General features: G+C 41.0%; 1 protein-coding gene and 1 pseudogene across 1 annotated transcript in view; both read right to left on the bottom strand.

Annotated features, from left to right (window-relative positions):
* Positions 1 to 12,061, bottom strand: part of LOC139034404 (protocadherin beta-6-like) — a 119,195-nt gene extending 107,134 nt beyond the window's left edge. The window contains exon 1 of the mRNA XM_070465503.1: positions 8,692 to 12,061. Coding sequence (XP_070321604.1) covers positions 8,692 to 10,978 — 2,287 coding nt within the window. The 5' untranslated portion in view covers positions 10,979 to 12,061. The remainder of the gene's footprint in view (positions 1 to 8,691) is intronic.
* LOC110143242 (protocadherin beta-5-like) lies at positions 1,059 to 3,292 on the bottom strand (annotated as a pseudogene).
* Positions 12,062 to 14,888: the final 2,827 nt, after the last annotated feature.

The following is a 14,888-nucleotide window of genomic DNA, read 5'->3' as shown; positions in this document are numbered from 1 at the left end:
AGAGTTTAGGGTGAATGAGGGTGTCTTCTGTTTAGAAGGCAAATAAAAGGGTGATATTTAATAATTTTATTTATTGGCAAGGATACTATATTGTAGTGAGAATATCAGGGTTACTTATTCCTTGAAGGTTATTTTAAAAACTCACTATTGGACTGTTAATAACATTAGCAAATATTTATTAAGCATTTATAATTGTTTTTTTAAGTGACCATCATATACTTACATGAAGTTCAAAAACTGTAATGTGTTGGCAGTTTCCTGAAGTCTGTATTGATAGAAAATGTGTATGTACTATTGTGATATACTTAAATGCACATAAATATGACTAGCTATTTAGTATTTAGCCGTCTTTAGTATCTGTGTTAGTTTTTCACACTATAGGAGTTACCCAAAAATGAGACTGACATCGGTGGGTTAAAAAACTATCAAACATATTTTAAGCATGTCCCTACATGTCACTTGTGATGACAGCTGTCACTGCTAGTTAGAGATGCAATCTTGAGGACTTTGGAATATAAATTTTATAAAAAGGATAGATGATTAAAATGTTTTAAAATTATGCAAATATTTAGTGTTCCCTGGTGGCTCTGCGGTAAAGAATCTGGCTGCCAATGCAGGAGACTCAGGTTTGATTCCTGGGTCAAGAAGATCCTTTGAGAAAGAAATGGCAACCCACTCCAATATTCTTGCCTGGGAAATCCCATGGACAGAGGAACCTGGTGGGCTATGATCCATGGGGTTGCAAGGAGTCAGACATGACTTAGCGGCTAAACAGTAAAACAAAATTTTACTTTTCATTCAGATTGTCAATATAGTGGAGAGTAATATTTAAAAAACCCAAAGGTTAACGCATGAAAAATACAGTGAATACCCACTGTCTGACTCTTTAAAATTTCACACTGAGAAGCAGTAGTAAAACAATCATGAAACGGACCGTCACTATGTATCAATAACATGTATCTTTAAGTTAAAATAGATTACTATATTTATTAAGTAGGGTTTACTAACAGAATAATCCATTACTTAATTGAATAGGAAACTACTCCGAACGGTGGGGTTTTCCTCCATTTCCCTCACAGAGGGAATGTGGGAAGAATCGGCTTCATACACTTGAATTCCCCGGTCCCAGTTCCTCCCGTCAGACACACCTCGTACTGGTAGCTCTGCGACAGGGTCCCCGTGCCGCTGACGTCCACCAGGTGGCCCGGGAAGTGGCCCTCGGGCACCGGGCAGCGACCCGCCGAGCCCGCCCCGCCCCTCCTGCACAGCCGCACCGCCACGAACACCAGCACCGAGAAGACGAAGAGCGACGACACCGACGCCAAGGCCACCACCAGGTAGACGGTGAGCGGGTCGGCCGGCGCCGCGGCCGCCGCTTCCGCTTCCGGGGGCGGCAGGTAGGGCTGCGAGAAGCCGTCCACCAGCAGCACGTGCAGCGTGACGCTGGCCGACAGCGGCGGCTCGCCGTTGTCCTTGACCAGCACCACCAGCCGCTGCTTGGGCGCGTCGCGCTCGCTCAGCAGCCGCGCCGTGCGCACCTCGCCGTTGTGCGCCCACACGCCCAACAGCCCGGGCTCCGTGGCCTTGAGCAGCTGGTACGACAGCCAGGCGTTCTGGCCCGCGTCGCCGTCCACCGCCACCACCTTGGTCACCAGGTAGCCGGGCTCGGCCGCCCTGGGCACCAGCTCGGTGCAGGGCGCCGAGGCGTTCTGCAGCGGGTAGAGCACGAAGGGCGCGTTGTCGTTGGCGTCCTCCACGAGCACGCGCACCAGCGCCTGGCTGCTGAGCGCGGGCGAGCCGCGGTCGGCGGCGCCCACGCGGAACTCGAAGGCCCGCAGGGCCTCGTAGTCCAGGGACGTGAGGGCGAAGAGGTGGCCGTTGTCGGGGTTGATGGACACGAGGGAGGCGAGGGCTACGTGTGGGTCGGGCGGCGGCAGCAGCGAGTAGGTGACCTGGGCGTTGGCGCCCGCGTCTGTGTCTGTGGCGCTGACGCTGCCGATGTGCAGGGCGGGGCTGTTGTTCTCGCGGACCCACAGGGTGTAGGAGGTCTGGGTGAAGGCGGGGGCGTTGTCGTTGACGTCGGACACCAGCACGGTTATGTTGTGCTCGGTTTTCAAAAGTCTGGGGGTCCCATGTCAGTGACCGTGGTGGGGATGTTGTACCCGGCTCTTTCCTCTCTGTCTAGCGGTCTGTCACCAGGGTGTAAAAGCTTTTGAACGTGGGTTTCAAGAGAAAGGGGAGATCATTCTGAATGGAGGAAACCATCTTACCGTTGTTCCCGGAATCTGGATCAGAAACACTGAAAACGGCCACCACAGCCTCTGGGGAGTTTTCTGGGATAGAGCTGATGAGTCTCGACATGGTCAGTTCAGGGGCGTCGTCGTTCACATTCACCACTTCTATGGCTACAGTGCATTTTCCTGAAAGGCCCCTGCCGTCTGTGGCTGCAATCTCCACGTTATAAAATCGAGCTGCCTCGAAATCCAATGCCCTTTTCAGACCAATTTCTCCTGTTATTCCGTCTATTACAAATGGTTGAGTAACTTCATCTCCTTGGAATAGTGCATAGGTGACTTTCCCATGTGTTCCTGCATCTACATCTCGGGCAGAGACAGCGACAACTAAGGAGTTTAGGGGGCTGTTCTATGGAATCTGTACCTCATAGACGGACTGTAAAAACTCTGGGGGCATTGTCGTTAATGTCCACGACTTCGATGTGGACTGTAGTGGTCCCAGACCTGGGCGGAGCCCCACCATCCAGCGCGGTGAGGGTTAAACTGAGCTCAGGTTGCTTCTCCTGATCCAGTGCTTTGTCAGCCCCAGCTCTGGGTATTTTCTGCCATCTCCCAAGATGATGAGTGACAACATGAAAATGGGAGTTGGGGCTGACTGTGTAGTTTTGAACCGTGTCGCTACCTATGTCAAAGTCCTGAGCTATTTTCAAAGGAAACACAATCCCTGTCTGGACGCTCTCGGGGATTTTTAGGAGCATTTCTCTCTCTAGGAACTCTGGGGAATGGTCATTTATATCCGTGCGATGCAGATCAGCTTGAATAATCTGCACCGGGTTTTCCAGTAATAGTTGGAAATGCAGTATACAGGGATCTGTTGTCCGGCACAACACTCCCGGTCTAGTTTTTCATATAGAAGCAAATTCCCTGTCGTTATATCCAGGTGCAAGAGCTGTTTGTTTCCTTTGTAATGGATTCCCTACCCTGAGACCCAGGTCTTGTGCCAGGTTGGCCACAAAAACCCACTTTTTGTTTTCTTCTGGCATGGAATACCTAATTTGATTGTCCAGACCCGGTGCAAGAAGGTAGTTTCTTCAACTCGATATACAATCACTCCAGATGAGTTCGTTAAATGGAATTTGATCTAGTGACTTGCACTAGGATGGTGCCCTTCTCAGAGATCTCTGCCCCTAGATCTTATGTAAATTGCTTCCTTCTTTTAGAAAGCACGAGGGGTTCTGATTCCCACTTTAATGACTTCGGGGCAGTCACAGATCCCTTCATTCATACTCCTAACTTACAGCGCCACTAGGCGTCATTCTTTACTATTGCATATAGTATTGGCCATTTCATTCCAAGCTTTAACTTGGTTTGTATCAGTTTCCTTTTAAGTCAGAAATGCTCCCGATTGATTCTGTATTACCAGTTTTTAGTTACTGCAAGTTCTGAATAAGCATTTGCTAAGTTAATTTCCAGTGAAGTAATACTTTTCAGAACAAACTAAAATGATGTATCAGTATTCCTCATAAAACACCTTTTGAGTACTCAAACTTTCTCTTGTGGGATTCTTATTTGATTATATTCAAGAAATTAGTAATAATGGTGTTTACAATTTTGCAAAATTGTTTTCTATTAAATTACATCAGAAAAGGGCAGAAATCATATGTTTACAACTCAATAATGTTTCAGGAAGTGAACACACTGGTAAGGAGAACCTAAATTGAAACTAAAATGTACCAAAACCCTAGAAACCCCCTCCTGTCATTTCTGGTCACTACCCTGTAAAGGTAAAACTCTTCTGATTTCTATTATTATAGTGTGGTTTTTTTTTTCTGGTTCTTGTTTTTAAGCTTTCACACAAATGGAGTTATACAATATTATTCATATATTTGTAAAGTCCACCCCTTCCATACTGTTCTAACTTATTGCTTTGTATTACTCTATTGTACAATGATTTGTTTTTCTATTCTCCATTTGATGGACATTGGTATTTTCCAGTTTAGAGATATTTTGAGTACTGCTGCTATGAATATTTTTGCTGTCTTTGTGTGCATTTATATTGTGTGCATTTATGTTCAATAAATTCCTAGGAGTTACAGTTATGGGTTAAGATGTGCACATGTATTTAGCTTTATTAGATATTGCAAAATAGTTTTCTAATGTGGTTTTACCAAAACCAATGAAGAGTGAGCTCCAGTTGCTCCAAATCCTTGTCATCATTTGATATTGTCTTTTAACCATTTTGGTGAGTGTATGGTGATGTCATATTGTAACTTTAATTAGGATTCCCCTGAAGATTAATTAAATGAGTCCATTTTCACTTGTTTATTTTTATTAGAGTACATTCTTGTGAAGTATATAAGTCTCTTGTCTACTGTTCTTGTTAGGACATTTGCCTTTTTTTCCTTACTGATCTTTAGAAGTTCCTTATATATTCTGGACTTAAGTACTTTTTCAGAAGTATGTATTGCAGGTATCTTCTCTGATTCTATTGCTTGCACTTTAACTCTCAAGGTATCTCTGAAGAACAAAACCTTCAAATTTTAATTTAGTGTAATTTTCAATATTTTTCATTTATGGTTTGATTTTTTTTGTATTCTCTTTAATTCTTTGCATACAGCAAAGTCATGAAAGTACTGTTGTGTGGTGTTTTCAAAAAATCAATTACTTTTTACATTTATAGCTATAATTCTCGTGAAATTAAACTTTTTAATATGAATGAGGTTAGGATCAGATTATTTTTTTCATAAAAATATCCAAATGTCTCTGCACCATCTACTGAAAAAAGTTCCATTCTCCACTATTTCTGAGCTGTCATTTTTTTTTCATAAATCAGATGACCATAGTTATGTTCAAGGCTCTTTTTTTCAATTTTTCTCCTTGTTTATCCTGCAATACCTAATTGTCTTAATTTCTATACTTTGTAATAGGTTTTATTATCTGATAATTAAGTCCTTTTTTTTCAAGATTGCTTTGGTTAGTATTCTCTATTTCCATATAAATTTTAGATTCAGCTTGTCAGTTTCACAAAGAAATCTGCTGAAGTTTTCTTTAGGATTTTATTGCATCAGTAGATTGATTGAGGAGAACTGGCATATTGCCAACATTGAATCTTCCAACTGGAATGTCTCTGAATTTGACAAGTATTCTGAGAGGGGAACTAGCCTCCAATTTGCCATAGGCATATGAAGTTATTCTATCCATGGCAGGAGCAGAAGACTTTTGTCTGTTCTTAAATGAAGTCACTCCGTAGGGTCCGTCTCATTGCGACCCCATGGACTGTATGTAGCCTGCAGGCTCCTCCATCCATGGGATTTTCCAGACAAGAATACTGGAGGGGGTTGCCATTTCCTTCTCCAAGGGATCTTCCCGACCCAGAAATCGAACCTGGGTTTCCCGCACTGTTTTTAGGCTTTTGCAGATTTCCTCAGGGCAAACTGACTGTAGGAGTCAGTTCAGAGCTCTCTCAAGAAGTTTCCTTTTCAGGAAGCTTACTCAGCCCCTTCAGTTCTTTGTATATGATCTACTGTTTCTTCAAACTAGTAATTTATGAATTTTAACCAAGTTTTACAGTTGTTTGAAAGTGAAAGAAGAAAAAAAAGTTGTCTTCTGCTATTAAATAATTCTTCTAACTTGAAACAATACAACCAAATATGTGTAAAACTTAAAATCTGAGACTATTTAAAATCTGTATTTTGTAACTTTTGGCCATAAGGAAGAGGAGTTCTGAAAGGTGATGTGGGCCGTGTTGACCTAAGTAGAATTTCCATCCCCGAAACAGCATATGTTAAACACACTGTGTGTGCTAAGTCACTTCTGATACCAGTCGTGTCAGACTTTTTGCGACCCTGTGCACTGTAGCCCACCAGGCTCCTCTATCCATGGGATTCTCCAGGCAAGAATACTGGAGTGGGTTGCCATTCCCTTCTCCAGGGGATCTTCGTGACCCAGGGATTGAACTTCCATCTCCTGCATTGGCAGGTGAATTCTTTACCACTATTGCCACCTGGGAAGCCCTAAACATACTATATACTTTGCATAAAAAATGATGAAAGAGGAATTGTTAAAAATGAACATATATAATACATTCTAGAAAGTGATTGAAATGGGTATTATTATCCAGATATTTGGCTCCCATTTTCTATTTTTATTTTGCAACAATAGAACTGGCTTGTTTTTCATGAGATTTTCATTTTGTGGAAGTTAGCTGGATCATATTTACTACTAAATTCTAATTGAATTTTAAAGTGTTGATGAGAAAAAAAAGTGTTGATGAGGTCTACACCAAAGTCTGGTAGTGATCTCCAGTTAGTAAGCAATGATCCATACTTTATGAATATACACAGTAATTTATAAATTAATACACAAAGTAATTTAAAAAACATATATAAGTTAATAAAGGTGGGTTCTCAGTGTTTATTTTCCCAGACTCATTTAGGTAATTATACAAATTGGACTTTCCTGGCATAAACAAAAACATGAACTTTTTTCATAATGTTGAGATATAGCGGTGAAATAGATACAGTGGTGAGAACTTTAATCAGATTTCTTGTCATCATACATTAAACTATTTCATTTAAATATCTAACAGTAAATGGAGGCATCATTAAAGTTAAATACAATATTTATGTCATTTGTTTAATTTTGTTCTCACCACTTTCTAATTTCAAGTATTAGATTGGATGAAGGTGAAAAGATATGTTCAATGATAACTTTAAGAGTAATTTTCATTTTTTTTATTACATCCTTAGAAAAAATATAATTCAGGGAAAGATGCAAATAATTAAATTCCTGTAGAGTGATACTTGAAACTTATAAAGCAAGCTCTTTAATAAATATAAGTGGCCTTATAGTTATATCCCTATAACTTTAGTTGGAAATCACATGGCTTCCTTGGTTTAATGAACACAATATAAAGCAATTGCAATGCCAGATGAGTTTATTTCTTATCTTAGTTTATATTTCTATTCTTGTTGTCTTAAAGGGAAAAAATGCTTATTTCTTACTAATGAAAGTTTAGCATAATTGAAAAAACTACTTTGCAAAACGCCTGAAAGCTACATAGAAGAACAAAAGAAGATAACTTGGACATAAAAAATAGATCACTGTTTTGTTGATAAAGACTGTCTATGTCTGCAGAATAACAAAGTGAAAATCTATTATCACTCAATAACCAGACTAGAACAGAATAACCAAAACTGAGAAGAAATTCTTACTCTTTTGCAGGTGCAGAGAAACTTCAGGGACACCAGGAAAAACACATACACTAAACTGCATCTGAACTTGTAGTTATAGGGCAAAAGAAAGAACAAGGCAGTATATGATGCCCTCTACCTCTTGAGTCCTTTGAAATGATTTAGAGTGCATTAAAGGTTCTGTGTTTTTAAAAAATAATTTAAAAAGCAGTGACTTAGTTTTATTTAGTGAAGTAATGCCAAATTATATAAGATTTTTCTTTTTAATTATTATTAGGATAATTTTATGTTAATATTAGTATTTATGTAGCAATTGCAATGTGCTAGGTAAGTAGCAGACAAATAAGAGAGATAAATCTCTAGCATATTGGTGCTCACAATGGGATATGGCCAAAATTGTAGTGTATGACTACTTTAATAAAGTGCATGTTTATGTACAGTTTTGGAGAAACAAGTATGGTAAGCTATGCTCATGGCTATTCAGGGGCCATAGCTTTATAGAATAGTCAACAAGAACAGTCTAGATAGTTACAAAGAATTTCAAACACTAGCTTGCAAATAGAAAGCTGTATGATAAAGAAAAGCACCAAAAACATAACAGAAATGCAAGATTACACAGGAGCTTTAAAATGTTTCATTGAAAAGACATAAACTAAGAAGTTGATTTAAATATAAATAGAATTTCTTTTTATACTACTTGAGTAATTTATAGTTATGGAAAGATTAATCACCGAGAAGGTCAAATATGGAGAAAATACATACTCAATATCCAGTACAGCTAAAAATGCTAAATCAAATTAGCACAGAGACATGCATAGCTTTGTAATATATATATATATATATATTACTGTGTTAATCACTCAGTCCTGTCCGACTCTATGATCCCATGAACTGTAGCCTGCCAGGTTCCTCTGTTCACGAAATTCTCCAGGCCAAAATACGGGAGTGGGTTGCCATTTCTCTCGCCAGGGGATCTTCCTGACCCAGGGATCGAACCTGGATCTCCTACACTGTGGGCAGATTCTTTACCACTGAGCCACCAGGGAAGCCCTATATATATATATTTGTACAACAGTACAACTTCTTAAGAGAAAGGTATTGCAATGGGAATTAGGTTTGCCAAAATTAAGGAGAGGCTCACTTAAACAAATACAACATTTAACTGAATACAAAGCTGTTTCTACAGTTGGGGCTTTCCTTGATTTCTTTCTCAGTGTCCTGAACCAAGAGGTTAGGGAATATTGGCTTCAGGAATTTGAACTCACCAGTTCTATGGTCCCCCGTCAGACACACCTCATACTGGTAGCTCTGCGACAGGGTCCCCGTGCCGCTGACGTCCACCAGGTGGCCCGGGAAGTGGCCCTCGGGCACCGGGCAGCGACCCGCCGAGCCCGCCCCGCCCCTCCTGCACAGCCGCACCGCCACGAACACCAGCACCGAGAAGAGGAAGAGCGACGACACCGACGCCAAGGCCACCACCAGGTAGACGGTGAGCGGGTCGGCCGGCGCCGCGGCCGCCGCTTCCGCTTCCGGGGGCGGCAGGTAGGGCTGCGAGAAGCCGTCCACCAGCAGCACGTGCAGCGTGACGCTGGCCAACAGCGGCGGCTCGCCGTTGTCCTTGACCAGCACCACCAGCCGCTGCTTGGGCGCGTCGCGCTCGCTCAGCAGCCGCGCCGTGCGCACCTCGCCGTTGTGCGCCCACACGCCGAACAGCCCGGGCTCCGTGGCCTTGAGCAGCTGGTACGACAGCCAGGCGTTCTGGCCCGCGTCGCCGTCCACCGCCACCACCTTGGTCACCAGGTAGCCGGGCTCGGCCGCCCTGGGCACCAGCTCGGTGCAGGGCGCCGAGGCGTTCTGCAGCGGGTAGAGCACGAAGGGCGCGTTGTCGTTGGCGTCCTCCACGAGCACGCGCACCAGCGCCTGGCTGCTGAGCGCGGGTGAGCCGCGGTCGGCGGCGCCCACGCGGAACTCGAAGGCCCGCAGGGCCTCGTAGTCCAGGGACGTGAGGACGAAGAGGTGGCCGTTGTCGGGGTTGATGGACACGAGGGAGGCGAGGGGCACGAGCGGGTCGGGCGGCGGCAGCAGCGAGTAGGTGACCTGGGCGTTGGCGCCCGCGTCTGTGTCTGTGGCGCTGACGCTGCCGATGTGCAGGGCGGGGCTGTTGTTCTCGCGGACCCACAGGGTGTAGGAGGTCTGGGTGAAGGCGGGGGCGTTGTCGTTGACGTCGGACACCAGCACGGTTATGTTGTGCTCGGTTTTCAGTCTGGGGGTTCCCATGTCAGTGACCGTGATGGTGATGTTGTACTCGGCTCTTTCCTCTCTGTCCAGGGCGCCTTCTGTTACCAAGGTGTAGAAATTCTCAACTGACGGTCTTAAAACAAAGGGGAGATTGTCGTCTATAGAACAGATAACCTGTTGGTTATGTCCAGAATCAGCATCTGATACACTGAAAACTGCCACTATGATCTCTGGCAGGTTTTCAGGGATGGGGCTAGTCAGTGAGGACATAGTCAATTGGGGAGCATTGTCATTCACATCCAGGACCTTTATGATTACAGAGCATTTTCCTGATAGTCCCCCACCGTCTGTAGCCTCGATATCCACCTGATATGATTGAAATTCTTCAAAATCCAAATTCTTTTTTAGTCGAATTTCTCCTGTATTTGCGTTAATTTCGAAGGGTTCGTTAACGTCATCGACTTGAAATAGGGCGTAAGATACCTCTCCAAATGATGCTGCGTCTAAATCTCTCGCTGAGACAGTGATAACCAGAGAGCCCAGGGAGCTATTTTCAGGGACTTGAGCCTCATAGAACTCCTGAGCAAACTCGGGGGCGTTGTCATTGCTGTCCAAAACCAGGATCTGAATCTCTGTGGTCCCAGACCGAGGCGGAGACCCGCCATCCAGCGCTGTGAGGGTTAGCCTGAGCTCTGGCTGCTCCTCACGATCCAACGCTTTGTCCAGTACCAGCTCCGGGGACTTCCTCCCATCCTTGCGGTTTCTAGTGAGAATGTGGAAGTGAGGGTTGGAGCTGATTATGTAGCTCTGAAGGCTGTTGCTACCAGCGTCTAAATCTTGTGCCATTTTCAAAGGAAATACTTTACCTGGTATAGTAATTTCTGATATTTTTAGTTGCATTTCTCTAGCAGGGAACTCCGGGGCGTGGTCATTTATATCACTAATTACCAAGGCAGCCTGAAATAATCGAAAGGGGTTTTCCAGTAACACTTGGAAGGGTAGCACGCAGGGTTCAGTGGAGCCGCACAGCTCCTCCCGGTCCAGTTTATTATTCAACAGCAAATCACCGGTGTCTGGATCAAGCCGCAAATGCTGTCTATTCCCCTTAAAAACAACTCGCGCGCCCCGGGCAGCCAGCTCTCCCATCCTGAGTCCCAGGTCTTTTGTCAGGTTGGCCACAAACGTGCCACTTTCTGTCTCTTCCTGTACAGAATACCGAATCGATTCTGAACCTGCCTCCCACGAAAGAATCAATGTAATGAAGATCATCACTTGCCTTTTCTTCTGATGTAGTTTCGTTTGCACCATTTCCATTGTTATGTCTGGTTCCAGAGGAAAAATCTTTTTCCAATCCCAATCACTATGTCCACTGTTGACCTTTCAAAATGTCTGCTCCAGAATTTCAAATTCGTTCCTGTAACTCGTCTGGCAGCGACTGCACCCCGAACACTTCTGTCTTAGCTTTACCTGTAAATGAGTTCTATATTTTTTTCTTCGGCTTCTCTGAAATGGAGTCCACCGAGTCTGCAGAGTTTTTATCCACTCTTAGCCTGCACTGCCACCATGCGTTCAAATGAGTAACTTCGTGGGGGTGCTGCAGGTCAACACCACATCCAAAATGTAAACTATATAAAGGTTTTAAGGAAAACGCTGAGTTTCTCAGGCTGCAGTGAGTGAATCACGTGCATAAAGACTTATCTGGGAGTCTTGGGATTTTTTTCTTTTTCATAACTTGAATCGAATTTTCTGGCCTTCTGGCTGTACTAACAAATGTGTAAGTCAATCTTTCTCTTTAAGGATTCTGATACATACTAACACATTTCAGAGTCATTCCCTCAGGTAATGTAAACTTCCTATATCCAACTTTTATTCATTGGTAGTGCAGTTTATCTCTGAGGAGCAGTGTAATTTCTGAATCTGACAAGTATACTATTGTCCCACTGACACACTGTACAAAATGTAGAAGTTAGTTAGCAAGATTGATCTTAAACACTTATTTCTCTAAACTGTATGACTAATAAAATGGAATGAACAACATACCGTTGTTTTGTGGTCACACTTGCACAATAAAGGGAACACTTAGGCTAGGAAAATTGAGGCCAAGAAATAGGTATTATAGAAGTATCAAATCAAATTTAATTATTTAAAAGAGGGACCAGGAGTAATCCGGTATGTGTCATAAGTAAGCATTTTAGGAATCCATTTCATTTTTGTATTGGTAGAGATGGCCATGATTTTATCAGGGTTGTTCATTTTATTGTAACTTTTTGGTCAAATTTCCCTGCTGTGTGTATTAATTAGTCAAAGTCCAAATGTATTACCCTGTTATAAGGGCATAATACAATGTAGAAAACAAACATTCAAGAATCATCTCTACCATTCTTTCACAACAAGGATAACACTTGGTCCTATAAATACAGACCAAATAATGTAGTGTGAAAGGTGGATTATATTTTGAGTGGATACCCTGAAATTCAGTGATAGTTCATTATGACTATGTTCATTCCTATCTCACCAATTTCTGCTCAGATGAACTGGAAAATATATCTCTATATTTCCTGAGAATGCAATAAATGGGTCAGTGCATATCTAAGCATACAAAAATACCAAATATAATTTGCTTCAGAATGATTTTGTATTTATGTAGAGGTGAAATGATTTGAATTCAAGCAAAATTCAACTCTAGCTAAAATAAAGCTAAATAAATTCTAAATTCTGAACAAATGAAATCATTTTACAGTTGAAAAGCAACTCTTTATACCCAGAAAGATAAAATTAAGATCACTGTCACCAGCCTCCATTGTTCACTTGGTAAATGTTGCTGAAAACAGACTCCCCTGAGCATTTGAATAATGAAATAACACTGATAAAGTAAAACCAACAATCAGAAACATCTTGGATGGGTTTAGCTTCTTCTCTGAAACAAAATTATTTGTAGCTCAGTCCTAAATGCTTTCTCCTTTCAGTGGACATTCTGAGTTCTGATTCCAACTTAATGCCATCTCTGGCATCCACAGAGTTCTTTATTCACTCTCTTTGCCTGCAGGCATCCTCAAATACAGCTTATTAAATTATTTTCATTTTAAAACAGATTTCACTTATTAATAGTACAGTATGTATAAAAATCAAATTAGATCATTGAAGTGTCTGTGAGAGCATTGGTTGCTATAATAGAAAGAAGGTAATATCTTAATGTAACCCAAAGAGATGTCAGTTGAGTATGTGAAGAAACTCCCTTTTTGGAAAGTGGATTGCATTAGACTCCTTCAGGAAAATGCTTCTCAGTTGCTTGGATTTGCTAAAGTAGAGTTGAATTGACTTTGCTTTTATAAACCCGTCTCACAAGGACTAATTCATTTAAAATTTTTTTATCATGGACAAAGTTCAACATATGCAAAGTAAACAGCATAAACTTCCACGTACACATCTCCCAACTTCACAACATTCTGTCTTGTTTCATCTCTACCTTTTCCTCCGTTTTACGCCTCCCAGTCAATGTTCAGTTTTGCATAGTTCTTTTCTTAAGGTCATGTTTACACAAATTGAAATGCACCAATCTTAACTGTAGCATTTTTAACAAATGGATCCATCTGTGTAACCCACATTTCTCTCAAGATAAAGAACATTTCTGTGATTCACTGGGAATTGTATTAATTACATCAGTATTTTTGAGGTTAATTTTAATAACTAGATGGCACAATCTTGGTCTCCTCTGGACACGGAAAGCTAAACAATGTAAAAAATCACCATGCGCCATGCTCTTTTTGCTCAGCATGCTAATTGGAAGTTACCTTTCAAGATTAATTTAGCTGGATTATTACCAGTGAATTGAAATAATAATTTAACTGATGAAACATTGTCATGTGTATTAAACTTAATTTTATTTAGTTTACATAACCATTTCATTGCTGATTTCCATTTATATGCCATACATTTGTCTTTCTTTCATTCTGTTATAAAATTTAAAGTTTTAAACTTTATTAAAAATGGAAGATAAAGACTAAACTTCAAGGTTGAATTGAAACTCTTGGAAATCTGTCTCAATTTAGTTACATGTAAGGAAAACACAGTATTCAGGGAAAAGAGATGATATATAAGCCAGTAACTTAGGGAAACCTTTCAACTGATGGGATGGGATACATGCTGCAGAAAAGTCTGAAAATATAAACAATTTGATGCTAAACACATCTGAAAACTGAAATCATTATATATATAATAAATATATTATATACATAACTATATATATAATAATATATATATAACATATATATTCCTACTTCCTGCTTGCTGTGGGTTTATTTTCCCCTTCTTTTCCTACATGCTTGCGGTAGGAGCTTAGATGATTGAGACTTTTCCTCTTTTCTAATATATGCATTTTGTACTATAAAATTCCCTCTCTGCACCACTTTAACTATGTCTTATAAATTTTGATACGTTATTTTTATGTTTCCAGTTCACTTCAATATATTTGAAAAATTTACCTTGTGACTTTGTCATCGACCCATGGATTAATTAGAAGTATATTGTTTAGTATCCAAGTATTTGAAGATTTTCCTGTTATTTTACTGTTATTTTTAGTTTGAGTCCACTGTAGTTGGAAAACCTATGCTGTATGATTTCAGTTTTAAAAATTGGTTGAAGTTTGTATTAGGCTTATTTATGTGGTCTGTGTTCTATATGATCTCTGAGCATCTGAGAAGAATGTGTATTCTGGAATTGTTGGGTGTTCCATAAATATGTTGGTTGTTGGTTGAGTTCTTCTGTATTCTTGTTGATTTTGTCTAGTTGTTCCCCGAGTTGAAATAGGGTTCAGAGAGGGTTTTAAATCTCCAGCTTTAATTATGGATCTGTTTCTCCTTTCATTTCTGTCAGTTTTTGCTTAACATATTATTCATCTCTGTTGTGTGGTATGTATATATTTAGGATTGTCTTTATCATTATATAATGTTCTACTCTCCCTCTGGTCATGTTCCTTGCATATTTTTCTTTTTACTTTCAATTTGCCTGTGTCATTATATCTGGAGTGAAGTTTCTTATAGCTAGCATATGGTTGGCCCATTTTTGAAAACCCATTCTGGTCATCTGTTTTAATTGGTGTGTTCAAAACATTTACATTTAATGTAATTACTGATATATTAAAGCTTAAGTCTATAGTTTTATTTTTTGTTGTTTTCTATTTGTCTGTCTTTTCTGTCTCCATTTTAGTTTTCCTGCCTTCCTGTGG

The sequence above is a fragment of the Odocoileus virginianus genome, chromosome 3 (genome assembly GCF_023699985.2).
Source record: "Odocoileus virginianus isolate 20LAN1187 ecotype Illinois chromosome 3, Ovbor_1.2, whole genome shotgun sequence".
Classification (NCBI taxonomy): domain Eukaryota; kingdom Metazoa; phylum Chordata; class Mammalia; order Artiodactyla; family Cervidae; genus Odocoileus; species Odocoileus virginianus.
The sequence above is the reverse complement of the archived record's forward strand: the minus strand, read 5'-3'. Positions and strand labels throughout refer to the sequence as shown.